General features: G+C 40.4%; 1 protein-coding gene across 2 annotated transcripts in view; it reads right to left on the bottom strand.

Annotated features, from left to right (window-relative positions):
- Positions 1–14,089, bottom strand: part of LOC136443930 (protein amalgam-like) — a 64,964-nt gene that overhangs the window by 26,473 nt on the left and 24,402 nt on the right. For both annotated transcript variants that reach the window (XM_066441307.1, XM_066441306.1), the window contains exon 5: positions 1,470–1,682. In XM_066441307.1, coding sequence (XP_066297404.1) covers positions 1,470–1,682 — 213 coding nt within the window. The remainder of the gene's footprint in view (positions 1–1,469; positions 1,683–14,089) is intronic.

The raw sequence follows: 14,089 nt of genomic DNA, 5'->3' as shown, positions 1-14,089 counted from the left end.
GTAATCAGGTCCTTTGTGTAATAGACAGGCACGAATCTTCTTAAAGTATCGGTTTCGTACCATTTTAATGGGTTTCTGACTTCGAGATGATTTATTTGACCGTCTAGATACAATGTTCTTCAACAAATGAGGAATATGGCCTTCATTATTCTTTCTGTTAATAACTTTTTATCCAAACTTGTCACGTTGTCTGTTTGTACTTGCCATTCTCCTACGCAGAACCTCGCCCACGGCCTATAAAATATACATTGGAGAGGCTCTGATAAACCGGGCCAAGGTTTTTACTTTTGTTGGCGTGGCATGTAACCAACTGTCAATCAGCCAATCAGAGAATTTCCTGACTAACTTGTTAGGTGAAGCAAGTTCTCTAATTGGAGGACAACTAGTTAGGCCTCCATTCCACTATAGACGGCGATCACATTGAGATTTTGCTGCGACCTAAATTGGATTTGTAAATTGTGTAATACTTGGCATTATAATCGGAATATCATGCAATATGTAAAAGTTTGACTGAAAAGACGACAAAACAAACACAGCGTAGAAAACGTGAAAATAGGGGCGAGGCTCTGCGTAGGAGAATGTAATCGCAACAGTTCCCTTTTTTTCTGCTATGCGTAAAGAGTGCAGGTTCAGTAGTTAGTGCTTTGCCAGCTTGATGCAAGCATGATTTTTCTTGAGGTGGCTGCCAATATTTTTAGTTTTGCGGATTTTTAAAATCTCAAAATCTGTTTGCCAGGAAACAGCGGAATGGCGTCTACCTATCAAAAACACTCTGATGCTGCAGATGACTTTCTTGTGTATGCAGACCGTGGACTGCAAGCCGGCCACCCGTCTGAATTTCCACTCGACCGTAATTGGCTTCGTGATACCCGCGGTTCTCAGAAACATTCGTTCCAACATGGTTAGCATCTGGAAATGTTTGTAGTCTATACGACATGACCCGAGGTATAATTTGATCAACAGGGGGTCAGCCTAAAAGTAATTACTCTCTCATAACGCTGCTCTTACAACTTGTTATATTGTATTAGGTAGAGGAAATGAGAAATGACTCCACGCTGAGAACCTAAAATGTCATTAATATCAATAATAATAACATGAGTATATGAAACTCATGGGTCGGTCATGTAGAGTTCATAATTATTGTAAAGTCTTTAAATTTATTAACGTTTAGAAGAAAAAGGCCAAGGACGTTGCCGTTTGGGGGAAAAGTACAAGTATTCTTTCAGCCTCCTTGGCCATCCCTCAACCGAGACGGGGGCCGACACGGATTACCGGGCACCTTTGACCCGTTGCTGACGTCATATTGCCGTTCTGGTCACGTGACATATAGGCTTTGGGTCATTTCAACTTGAGAAGGATAACATGACTGATCGAAAGCTTGTTGATAAACGCCTTTACTTTGTGTGAAAATGGCGAATGAAAATCATCAATATTGATATATGATATCATAATATGTAATATCTCTATACCTGGTATAGTGGGGAAGTCCGTTTTGTCGTCAGGCGCGCCGGGTTCCCGCCGGCCCATGTTGTAGTAGAAGGCGAACCGCTCTTTGTCTCTCCTATCCCTCCGCCGTTTCCATAGTAACAGGATCAGGACCACGCCTATGAGGAACCAGAGCGCGCCGGCCACCGTTCCCACTATCACCACGATGTTGGACGAGTCCCTCGCGTCTTTGTCAGCTGAGAGAAATAAAGAGAGTGAAGGTAAAGTAAAAGTAGTCCCATAGCATTTTCGAGGCCGTAAGAGCGAGTGGGGTGTTAATCCCATATCTCACTGGACCCGCGGCACATTGGCGGCCTCGCAGCGTTCTAAATTGGATTTGTGTTACCCTTGACTTCATAATGGGAAAATCATGCAAAAACGTGCAAGTATATATGACTAGAAAGACAATGAAATTCGTTGAGAGCTTTGTCAGATCGCGAGGTCACAGCAAGGTAGCCAACGTCCCGCGGATCTAGTGAGAGGGGGGCTTAAGCTTTATTGTGTCTAGGACACGGTATTGAATGGAAGACAGGTCCAACACCTCTATTTTCACCACCTAATACCTCCCAGCCTAAGTCAGGTACCCACTTTAAAACTTTGGTTGAGTAAGATACGTCGTGTCAAGTGCCTTTCCCAAGGGCACAACATCAGTGACATGTCACGGGATTCGAAACAAGGACCTCTTGGTTATGGGCCAAACACCCTAACCGTAACGCCAACAAGACGCCACCATTAGAAAAAAGAATGAAAAGAAAATTGCATGAAAAATGAGATATGAACCTACTTTATTTGACAGCGCTATGTTGAATTGGTTTTGGCATTGTTCTGTCGATATGAAATTGAATAATTGTGACACAGTGGGACATATCTGTCAATCTTAAACCATTAGGGTACCAGAATGAATAATGATATCTGACACATTCGGGTCATGGGGCAAGTAAAACTGACACACTTTGCTGTGTTGATTTCCAGTATTTGTAAAACTACCGTTTGAATGGAAATCTTTCGCCTCTACATACCATAGTCATGTTATCGACAATCCAGTGAACCAAAATACCCTTAAAATTGCTTTAACCCTCAAACCACCGTAGCTTTTTTACGACTAATCTTACCGTATGGGGTCAAAACTGACCCCACAATGTTTTCTACAAATATAGCTTTATAGGTTACTATTTTTGTGGTTTGTATATATGTATAGTTTAAGTAATCTATAAGGGACAGTTTGACATGATTAGGTGTGAATAATTTCTGCTCATTATCATAGTTTATGCAAAAATAGGGAACATCGTCTTTTACAACTTACGCCATTCAGACAAGCAGGCTCTTTTGAGGCCTGCGCCAACACTTGATGTCATATAGCATCTGAATGGCTTACGCTAGAACAACCAAACTTGGTCACCTTTGCTGAAATTTCGTTGGCAACAATTTTAATTTAATGAAATATCTAATCAATGTTTTCATGTTGCTATGGCAACCGGTTTCTTAGAGCCATATTTGGAAAAAGTCGCTGATTTTGGATTTTACAATGTAATTCTAGGGCCGTCTTTTTAAACTGCACTTATTTTCTTACATCAATACCAACCAATTTAATTTACTATCACTTTTATGATTTAATATTCATAATTTATGCATATTTGATTACGTCATCGGTCAAAATCTAAGATGGCGGACGATATAATTAGATTAGCAATAACCGGCTATTTCAACCTCAAATTTCATCATTACCATGTTTTACTCAAACAGAAACAATATTAATGTAAACGTTTTGGTCCATTTTTATTGTGTTATAAGGTTATATGATGAAAAATGCATTTAGATTAATTCAAGATGGCGGAACCAAGATGGCGGATTTCGCTAGTGTAGCTGTATATTAATATAATTTTTATGACGTCATTTTGACGTCGTTCCTGTTGCCATCTACAAATAACGTCTTTGGATATATTATGATTTATCATACGTAATTTCTATTTAAGTTTTATAGTGTACCTTTGAATTATATGGAAATACCCAATTTGTTGGTTTTCGTCAATAAAATCACATAAATGACGTCATAATACGTCGTAACGTCATTAATCTTTACGTTCATTTAAAAAAATTGTTTTTTTCACGTTTCTACCAAATTATATTTTGTAACTATGATCATAATAACCTTTATCATACATGTTACTAGATGACAAGTGTCAAACAATAGGGAATATGGGTGCAGATTTTGCTGGGGTCAGTTTTGACCCCACTGGACCATGCGTAAACTTTCTAAGATAACTTAATCAGCAACGAGCCAATCTCGGTAAAAACTTGTGAGAAGTTGTAAGACATATATACAAACAAACTCATAGAAGGAATTTTGTTTTCGACTCGAAATGTCGAAATGGCACATGTTGATATACGCCTGGGGTCAGTTTTGACCCCATACGATGGTTTGAGGGTTAAAAAAGAACAAGTCGTGGTACCAGGTTTCGAGCGGCTATCGTGTTTACTATGACGTTACGAGCCGGAAATTAACTTGATAACCTGGCGGCAGGAATCAACAACTGGAAGCATGATTTGTAGAGTTTTCAGTGGCGGGACGTTTAAATTCTGTATTTAATGGGAGAACCGCGTCTATATTTCGTAAACATATAGGGTTTCTGAGTAACACTATTGTTGTAAGATATGATAAGACAATGTTGTCTTTAAGTGTCGTATTCAGAGAAGTATTCAACAGTATTTTTGAGTCAGTTATCGAAGATGTCAGGGGAGGAGAAGAAGAGTATTACCACCCGGAGTCTTTATTGCAGATCTTATTAGCTGTACGATTAACTCCTTAACCGTGTAGAGTCAAGAATGCAATACCAGAAATCATTAGGAGGGCACCAAAGTCTCGAAAACATCTCAGTCGATTTTGTGTTGCACTACCAACAATGGAGGCTTGATATACATGTAAAGGGGGATTCTATGAGAAAACTGTATGATATCTCTTCAACAGAAGTTGATTCTTTTTAGCAATCCCCCAGGTACATCCATTACTTATCTATGCTTGAAACAAAATTTGAGAAGTATCCAACGATACGTTGTCTAGTGCCACACCACACCACACCACACTAAGCTATGTCATCATTATCTAGTTTTACACAATTTGGGGTAAGGCGCTCTTTCTTGTCCTGCTCACGTTTTTTTACGCAATTTATTTCATTAATTTGATTTCTTAATCAGGTCATTTCCCTTGACTTTTTCTGCGCTGCTGTGGCATTGTTACTTCCGCAATCGGAGTGTTTCGCTGTGGTGTAATGCGTACAGCTGAAGAATACCCCCAAACCGTGACCCACATGCAGGCTCTGTATGTATCTATATGTTCTTTTGAATGCCCCATTGAAAGTGCCGCCAATGTACCCATGAAGACACACCAACCACGGAACGACATGTGTGAAGAAGAAACAAACCCTAAGTCTCTTGTTAATGACCCTGGTAACGTAGAAACGGAGACTGAAGACCAGAACAACAACAATGCACTACAGTCACTTCAGCTGAACATAGACAAACTCGAAGCAATTCTAGCTAGCAGAATCACAAACGACGACAACAAAATTGACGCATTGTCTACTCGCATTGCGCGCATTGAATGCAAATTGTCTGAAACAAAAGAAACGCCGGCCGAGAAAATGGCGAAGGAAAGTGACACCGAAGCGCTAAAAAAACGTGTCAAGTCCCTCGAGGCTGAGAACAAAAACTTGCGCAACAGAATCACAGCCTTAGAAACAAAGAATGCTAAAAGAGTGAAAAGTGCAGCAATTCAAACTGACATCTCACAAGAAAGAGCTCAGACCCCGGTCGAAGAAGAACTAGCGGACACTGTCACCGTACCGAACATTGCTACAACCAACAGGTTTCAAGTCCTGACAGGAAGTACGCTTGAAGAACGGTCTTTCAACAGCCGTGAGCCGAACAACCCACGCAGGGACAACCCACCGCGGGAAGCCCCGACACCTGATCATCCACGCAACACCACTCCAGAACAGCCAGAAATAATCATTGCTGGTGACTCAAACACGAGGGGTATAATCCCTAACATGCTATATCCTGGCAAGCAATCTCACAAATACACAGCAATGACGGTTCCACAGGCAACAGACCTCATCAAATCCACATCCCACCACAACCCAAAATGTATTGTACTCCACGTGGGGACTAACGACATCAAACGGGAGAGAGCTGCTCAAGGCGTGACAGAGAATATCAGACAACTGATAATGACAACACACGACAAATATCCAGATGCCGCTATTGTCATCTCCTCCATCCCGCCGAGGAATGACAAACACTTAATGGAGGTGACTCAAGATGTGAACAACTTCTTACACGTCCTCGGCCAGGAGTTACCCTTCGTTCATGTTGTCAACAATGACAACCTCGGTGACGGCGGAACAATCAAACAGTCTCTGTACAACCGTGACGGCTATCACCTGAACAGATCAGGACTAAAGGTGTTGGCTGCTAACTGGAAGTCTGCTATTCACCCCACCGTTGGCATGGGCACCTATAGCAGAGGAAGAAAGAGAAATGCCGACACAGGAAACAAGGCACGACATACAGAGAGAGACGGACGCTACCAACAAAGAAACCAGTTTAACCCCCCTGAGCCCCTGAATGGAGGCCCTATAACTGGTGGTCAAGGCCATGTCTTCTCGCCGTACGTGCACAGGAACCCCCGAGCAAACGACAGAGAGGCCCATCTACCGTGGCGACCACAGGACGGAACCGCTGACGGGTGGCGCCCCATGAGTACACCAGGGTGGAGACAGCAGCCCATGGATTTCCAGCGCCGGCCGTTCCCTCCAACTCGCCGATACGACGACCCCTACGAGAGCTGGTTCCCAGAAGCCCAGTACGCACCCCGGCCATGGTTCCCGCCCAGGTACATCAGAGACGCCGACTACCATCAGTACCGTGAAGATGACTGGCGCGGCAAAGACCACTACGCAGGTTATTAACTTCCAACATTGTATCCGTAAAATAGTTATTTTCTAAAATGTAACACACTTACTGTACTTGAAATGAAAATAATTAGTTCTTCTAATATTCGTCGAATACAATATGGCTATCATAGTACAAGTAACTTAGCTTTATCAATAATGTATTATCGCAAATAAGCGCAAAGCACGCGTATCGTAAAAGTAGGGAAACAATAGTCCTCTTTCAGTTTTTGTAACGTTGAGATATATGAGGTGTTCTCTTAACATAGGCTTTTGGAACATCCACGGCCTAGGAAAAAAACTTAAGGAAGATAACTTTAGAAGTAGTGTAGACAACCTTGATTTCTTCTCTCTTATCGAAACCTGGAGTAATGAATCCTCAGAAATAGACATCCCAAATTTCAAACACTTCTCTTCTTCGAGAAAAAAACATAGAAGGGCCAGAAGAAATTCTGGCGGAATTATTTTCTACTTTAGAAAAGAATTGGCGAAATTTATAAGTAGAGAGCCCTCCAAATCGGATGACTTACTCTGGGTTCGAGTATCCAAAGAATTATTTGGTTTATCGAAAGATGTATTTATATGTACTGTTTATATAAGTCCTCTATACTCTCAAGTCCACAAAAGGACGGATGTCTGTATTTTTGATATGTTAGAGAGGGATGTAGCATCTTTTAGCTCCAAAGGCTATGTTATTCTAGGGGGAGATTTCAACAGTCGGATAGGCTCCCTACAAGAAACCACCGAAGACCCCTTTGTTCCAGAACTTGAACCAGAAATGCCCTTCTCAAACCTTGACATCCCCAGAAACAACTCCGATAGAAATCTCCCTAATCCTTTTGGCAAAAACCTAATTGATCTATGTGCCCAAGCCGACCTTCGCATTCTTAACGGTCGTGTTCTAGGTGATTTAAATGGACGCTACACCTGTTATCAGCCTAGAGGTTGCAGCACGGTGGACTATACCATCACAAGTAGCGCCCTTCTTCATAACATTAACGTATTCAAAGTCCACAATTTATCAGAATTTTCAGATCACTGCCTGATAACCACAAATATACGTACGTCACATTGGAACATTCAAAACACAAAAAGTGCCAAATGCAAATTACGCCCTCTTCCAAAAAAGTTTGTTTGGGACGAAAATTCAGGTGATAAATTCATCCGTGCTCTAAACAGCCCGATGATATCCGACAAACTAAACAACTTTTTATCTATTGGGCAGGATACTACACTTACAACTCGTAACATTGATGAAGAAGTTAGCAAGTTTCAGAATATTCTAGAAACAGCCGGAAAGATATCATTAAAAATAAAATGTAACAGGAGAACCAAAGGACCAAAACAAAACAAAAAATGGTTTGATAAAACATGTTATGAGGCCCGGAAAGAACTACGAAACCTCAGATATCTCCTTGTACACAACCCAAAAAATCCATCCCTAAGAGGTAGTTATTTTAAGAAAAAGAAAGAATTTAATAAACTTGTTCGAAAACGCAAACGAGAATTCGAAAACAACTATCTAATGCGCCTTCAAAACCTCCAAGAAAATAATCCGACCGCTTTCTGGAACCTACTTAACGAACTCAAAAAGACCAACTCGGTACCTCAGGAAGACCTACCGGCCGACACATGGGTAGAACACTTCAGAACTATACACAGCAAATCCAGACTAAAACAAAAAACTTTTGATCTTAATTTTGAAAAGGAAATTCTTCATAAATTCCAGGCACTACAAAAATGTGAACCAAGTCCAGGACCTTTAGATAATCCAATTACTGCATCAGAAATCAATGATGCAATAAAAGCCCTCAAAAACAAAAAAGCCAGCGGGGACGACATGATCATCAATGAAATGCTTAAAGCAGGAAAAAGAATCTTATTTTCCCCTTTACTAAGGCTATTTAACAGCACATTTTCGAAAGGAACCTTCCCCAAAACATGGTCCCAAAGTTATATTGTCCCCATCTTCAAAGCAGGGCGAAAAGATGACCCCAACAATTATCGAGGAATCGCCATTTCAAGCTGTTTAGGAAAACTGTTCTCCTCAATAATTAACAGAAGATTGTCAACCTTCCTAGAAGAAAAAGAAATCATAAAACCAAACCAAACAGGATTCCGAAAAAATTACAGGACATCTGATAACATCTTCATACTGAAAACTCTTATATCTAAATACACACAATCTGGAAAACGCTTATTTGCTTGCTTTGTAGATTTGTCAAAAGCCTTTGACTCCATCTGGCACGAGGGGCTATTGTACAAACTTCTTTCCAATGGCATTTCAGGAAAACTTTTTGATATAATCAAGGATTTATACAACCAGTCCGAAGCCAGTGTCAAAACTAAGACGGGCTTGACTGAAAATTTTCCTGTTGAAATTGGTGTACGTCAAGGTTGCGTTCTAAGCCCCACCTTATTCAACCTGTACATAAGTGACCTCATAGAGGAACTAAATGCGAAACACCTAGACGCCCCCCTTTTACAACTATCGAAAGTAAATAGCCTATTTTATGCTGATGATATTGTTTTACTATCGGAAAGTAAGGAGGGACTACAGAACGCAATTAATACTCTTGGCCGGTATTGCCAACAATGGAAGCTAACTGTCAACCTGGCGAAAACAAAAATTATAGTATTTAACAGAAGAGGCCTTTTATTCAATAATCTTAGTTTTTCACTATGTAATAAAGAGATAGAGATAGTTTCATCATATTGTTACCTAGGAGTTATGTTTACAACAGGATGTACATTTAGCGCTGCCACGAAAAATCTACAAAAGAGAGCCTTAAGAGCAATGTATAACATCAGAAGTACGCTTGGGGAGACTAGATCTTCTGTATCACTGCACTGTAAACTGTTTGACACATGTATTGTACCGATATTATTGTATGGATCTGAAGTCTGGTGCAACAGTAATATGAATGACAAATCTCCGATAGAAACTGCACATTTAAAATTCTGTAAATATGTCCTTGGTGCTCGGAGGAACGCCAGTAACTTTGCATGTAGAGCGGAACTGGGTCGTTTTCCGTTGCAAATAGAGGCTCAAAGCAGAATGTATAGTTACTATGTTAGATTAGTTAACGAAGTACATACAGACAGTCTTCAATACGAAGCTTATATGGTACAACAAGATCTAGATCGCCGAAAAACACCCTGCTGGTTATCTAATGTAAGAAAAATGTTAGAGGAGTCCGGTTTTGCCTACCTATACATTAACGGTCCCTCAAACACACATTCTCATTTAAATGAACTAAAACAAAGATTGAAGGATATTTACATCCAAAAATTTAATTCAGAATTACACGTTAAAGGACGAAGAGAAAACCAAGGCAACAAATTAAGAACATACAAAACTTTCAAAAAAATCTATGAAAGAGAAGCATATTTAAACATTGCAAACTTCGAACATCGCAGAGCGATGTGTAAACTTCGCATCAGTGACCACTCCCTACACATAGAATCTGGAAGGCAAAACCGTACCCCTCCTAATAATAGAACATGCGAATTCTGTGACGATTTATATGTTGAAAATGAAATCCACTTTTTACTTGATTGTTCCTTATATAAAGATGAACGGCAATCATTGTTTAAGATAATAGAATTAGACAAGAAATGTACAAATATGTCAAAACAGGACACTTTTATATACCTGATGTCATGTAAGAACGAACATATAATGGACAAAGTATGTAGTCATATTTCCAAATGTTTCAAAAAGAGAGAAGAAACTACTAGGTGATCAGCATTTAGTTTAGCAATAGCCCACATTTTGTATATTTGTTTTTAGTTCTTAGTATTAGAATGTAGCATTTTATCAATTTATGTTTTACTTTATACTCCTTACAGACCACATGTGGTTTTCTGTGCATTTAGCCCTTCTGGGCAGGAATATGCAATAAAGACTATTATTATTATTATTATTATATAGCCTATATTTAGGCTTCCCACCGGACTTAGTTCTTGGTAATTCAAGGCATTTCTGGGTACAAAACTTTATTACGTTCAAAGTTCGTACGTTTATAATTCTTCACTAGGGCCGAGTTGGTGCTAGCTGAAATATAATCACCCACGACAAAATGAATAGTCCAATACGTTACCCCCGTCTCTAGTTAAGTGCCAATCATTCTGCGCGTCACTTTGCGTGAAAGGCCGATGGGCACTCCATAACGATGAAGAAAGAGCCAAAAGCTCTGTGCTGTACTCGTGTGATATAGATATCTTTGGATCGGCAAATTATGCAAATCAGTCATTTCAAACCCATTGCAGTAAAGATGTCTTTAAGCTATATAACACAGCGGCGTGGACTGAGTATGATTCATCGACTCTTAACGCATATGAATTGGAATATATATATGTTCATAGATGTACAACGCAGTGATTTTGGTGATTGACTGGTGTTGTGTTATAAAATGGTCGTGAAAAGTCGAAAAATATCCAGGTGTACAACATGAAAAATAGCTTCAATGGAAGTTAAAATGATGAAGAGTCTACCTATCAACACTAGCTATACACAGAGCTAGAGGAAGAGCGGATTCTTAGAAAAAGATGTAGCTATTTCTCAAAAGATCTTAGTGAATTATGTAACAGTCTTAAAGCATACGGAAAGTCGTTTGAAAGAAGCTGGTTTCCTTTCTGGGTGGTTGAATAGGCTGTCTTCGTCGCTCTGGACCATTAGAAAGACGATGAGAGGTTATAAAAACTGTTCCTAGTGGATTCCTGCGCTACCATAGCCACCCCCGGAACACAATGGGAAGGGAGGACTTCCCTGTCAAAGTACCTTGAGTCATATTTACAACTAGTGACAATTTACGAACTGTTTCACCAGTCTGACAAATATCGTGTTTAGTGTAAGCCTGGGGCGTAAGCAGTCCAGCATTATAACACATCCCTATTGAATATGCGTTGATCTAAAAATGAATTGAACTTTTCAAGCAGATCCTTTTTTTGACGGTAAAAGATTATATGTTCCGCGACAGCCATTTTGTCATTCTTTCACGGTAGTGATTTGGTCGTATATTGTGAATGTATAAGGCTTAACGTTCTGGCGCATTTTGCTCTATGTTGTATATCTATAGTGATATATAGGTCTGTCTACGTGTCTCCTACAATTACGAACTCACACGGTCAGTGTGACGTGGAAACTCGAAGAAAAGGTCAGTTTTAGGGAGGCTTTACACCGCTTAGCAAAATTTACAGCACCCAAAGGCACCGTGACATGTCGGTAGTTTTTCCCTTCGCTGTATATTCATAGTGATGGATAGGTCTGTCTACATGTCTTCAAAAATTACGAACTCTCTCTGTCAGTGTGACATGGGGACTCGAAGAAATGGTCAGTTTTAGGGAGGCTTTGCAACGCTTAGAAAAAATAACAGCACCCAAAGGCACCATGACTTTTCGGTAGTTTTGCTCTATGCTGTGTAGTGATGGATAGGTCTTTTATATGTCTCCTACAATTACGAACTCTCACCGTCAATGTGACATGGGAACTTGGCAAAATGGTCAGTTTTGGAGGAGGCTTTATAGCGGCGCTAAGTAGCTAAACTAACAGCACCCAAAGGCACGATGACATTTTGGTAGTTTTGCTCTGTGCTGTGTTTTCATAGTGATGGGTAGGTTTGTCTACATGTCTCCTACAATTACGAACTCACACTGTCTATGTGACATGGGAACTCGAAGAAATGGTCAGTTTTGGAGATGGCTTTACACCGCTTAGCAAAACTAACAGCACCCAAAAGCACCATGACATCTCGGTAGTTTTGCTCTATGCTGTGTATTCATAGTGACGGGTAGGTCTGTCTACATGTCTCCTACAATTACGAACTCACACTGTCATTGTGACATGGGGACTCGAAGAAATGGTCAGTTTTAGGGAGGCTTTACAACGCTTAGCAAAACTAACAGCACCCAAATGCACCAAAACATTTCGGTTGTTTTGCTCTAGGCTGTGTATTCATAGAGATGGGTAGGTCTGTCAACATGTCTCCTACAATTACGAACTCTCAGAGTCAGTGTGACATGGGAACTCGAAGAAATGATCAGTTTTAGGGAGGCTTTACAACGCTTAGAAAAAATAACAGCACCCAAAGGCACCATGACTTTTCGGTAGTTTTGCTCTATGCTGTGTACTCGTAGTGATGGATAGGTCTGTCTACATGTCTCCTACAATTACGAACTCGCACTGTCATTGTGACATGGGGACTCGAAAAAAGTGTCAGTTTTAGGGAGGCTTTACAACGCTTAGAAAAAATAACAGCACCCAAAGGCACCGTGAATTTTCGGTAGTTTTGCTCTATGCTGTGTATTCAGTAACGGGTAGGTCTGTCTACATGTCTAACGAACTCACACTGTCAGTGTGACATGGGAACTCGAAGAAATGGTCAGTTTTGAGGGAAGCTTTATACCGCTTAGCCAGCTAACAGCACCCAAAGGCACCATGACTTTTCGGTAGTTTTGCTCTATGCTGTGTACTCATAGTGATGGATAGGTCTGTCTACATGTCTCCTACAATTACGAACTCGCACTGTCAGTGTGACATGGGGACTCGAAGAAATGGTCAGTTTTGAGGGAGGCTTTAAAACGCTTAGAAGAAATAACAGCACCCAAAGGCACCATGACTTTTCGGTAGTTTTGCTCTATGCTGTGTAATCATAGTGATGGATAGGTCTGTCTACATGTCTCCTACAATTACGAACTCACACTGTCATTGTGACATGGGAACTCGAAGAAATGGTCAGTTTTGAGGGAGTCGTTATACCGCTTAGCCAGACTAACAGCCCCCAAAGGCACCACAAAACGTCGATAACGTAGAGCAATGGGGGTAACAAATATGGCCACCCCATCGAGCGAGGCGTGACTCGGAGTTGAAAAATGAAATGAGATATGCGTGCCTTGTGGGTGCACTGAGGCGACCTCTGGCCGCTGTGAACGCTGCACCACAATTCTCATTCAAAAACTCGACCCTGCGGGTTAAATAACCGGATCTCCCAAAAACCAAGGGCACCATTTCTCGCAAAGAAATGTCCGCATAAACGTATTTTTATGGATCTGTACAGAATTACGGCCTTGCCTTGATGGTAAGTATGTGCATTCGTGAATAACGAGCGCTCGAAGTGTTTCCAGGGGTATTTTTTTCTCTTTTTACTATCGCTAAATTACGGGACAGATCATTTCGTTTTGTCATTTTGATCTTATCCTTTTGACAACAGTTTATCAAATGCACGTAATTAACGAGCGAACAGTTAGTATAACAATGTCGATTATTCACATATACATAAAACTGTTCGAAGTGACAAAAACGTATACGGGTGATTATATAAACTATAGATAGTCTCATACTAAATTATACACATTGCAAAAACATTAAACTTTAGGGAAGTAGCTTTTAACACAACGTAATGGGTAGATGCAAATAGACGTAATCTTTGTTGAGCTATATGTATGGCCTTCTTGTATATAAAGGAAATCCTCAGTTGTTAAGTCAAACCAGGAAGGGGCTTTAAATTTGTCAACGCAGTCGGAATATGCAGCAATAATACATAACTCACAATTAATATAAACCAACAAAATGCCTCTGGAAAAACCTATTACAAATGTGCCCTATTTACCTATGAAGGACAATGCATCCCAAGGCGTTATCCCCAAAAATCGAT

The sequence above is a fragment of the Branchiostoma lanceolatum genome, chromosome 10, assembly GCF_035083965.1.
Source record: "Branchiostoma lanceolatum isolate klBraLanc5 chromosome 10, klBraLanc5.hap2, whole genome shotgun sequence".
NCBI classification, from domain to species: domain Eukaryota; kingdom Metazoa; phylum Chordata; class Leptocardii; order Amphioxiformes; family Branchiostomatidae; genus Branchiostoma; species Branchiostoma lanceolatum.
Note: the sequence above shows the minus strand (reverse complement) of the source record. Positions and strands in the feature narration are given on the sequence as shown.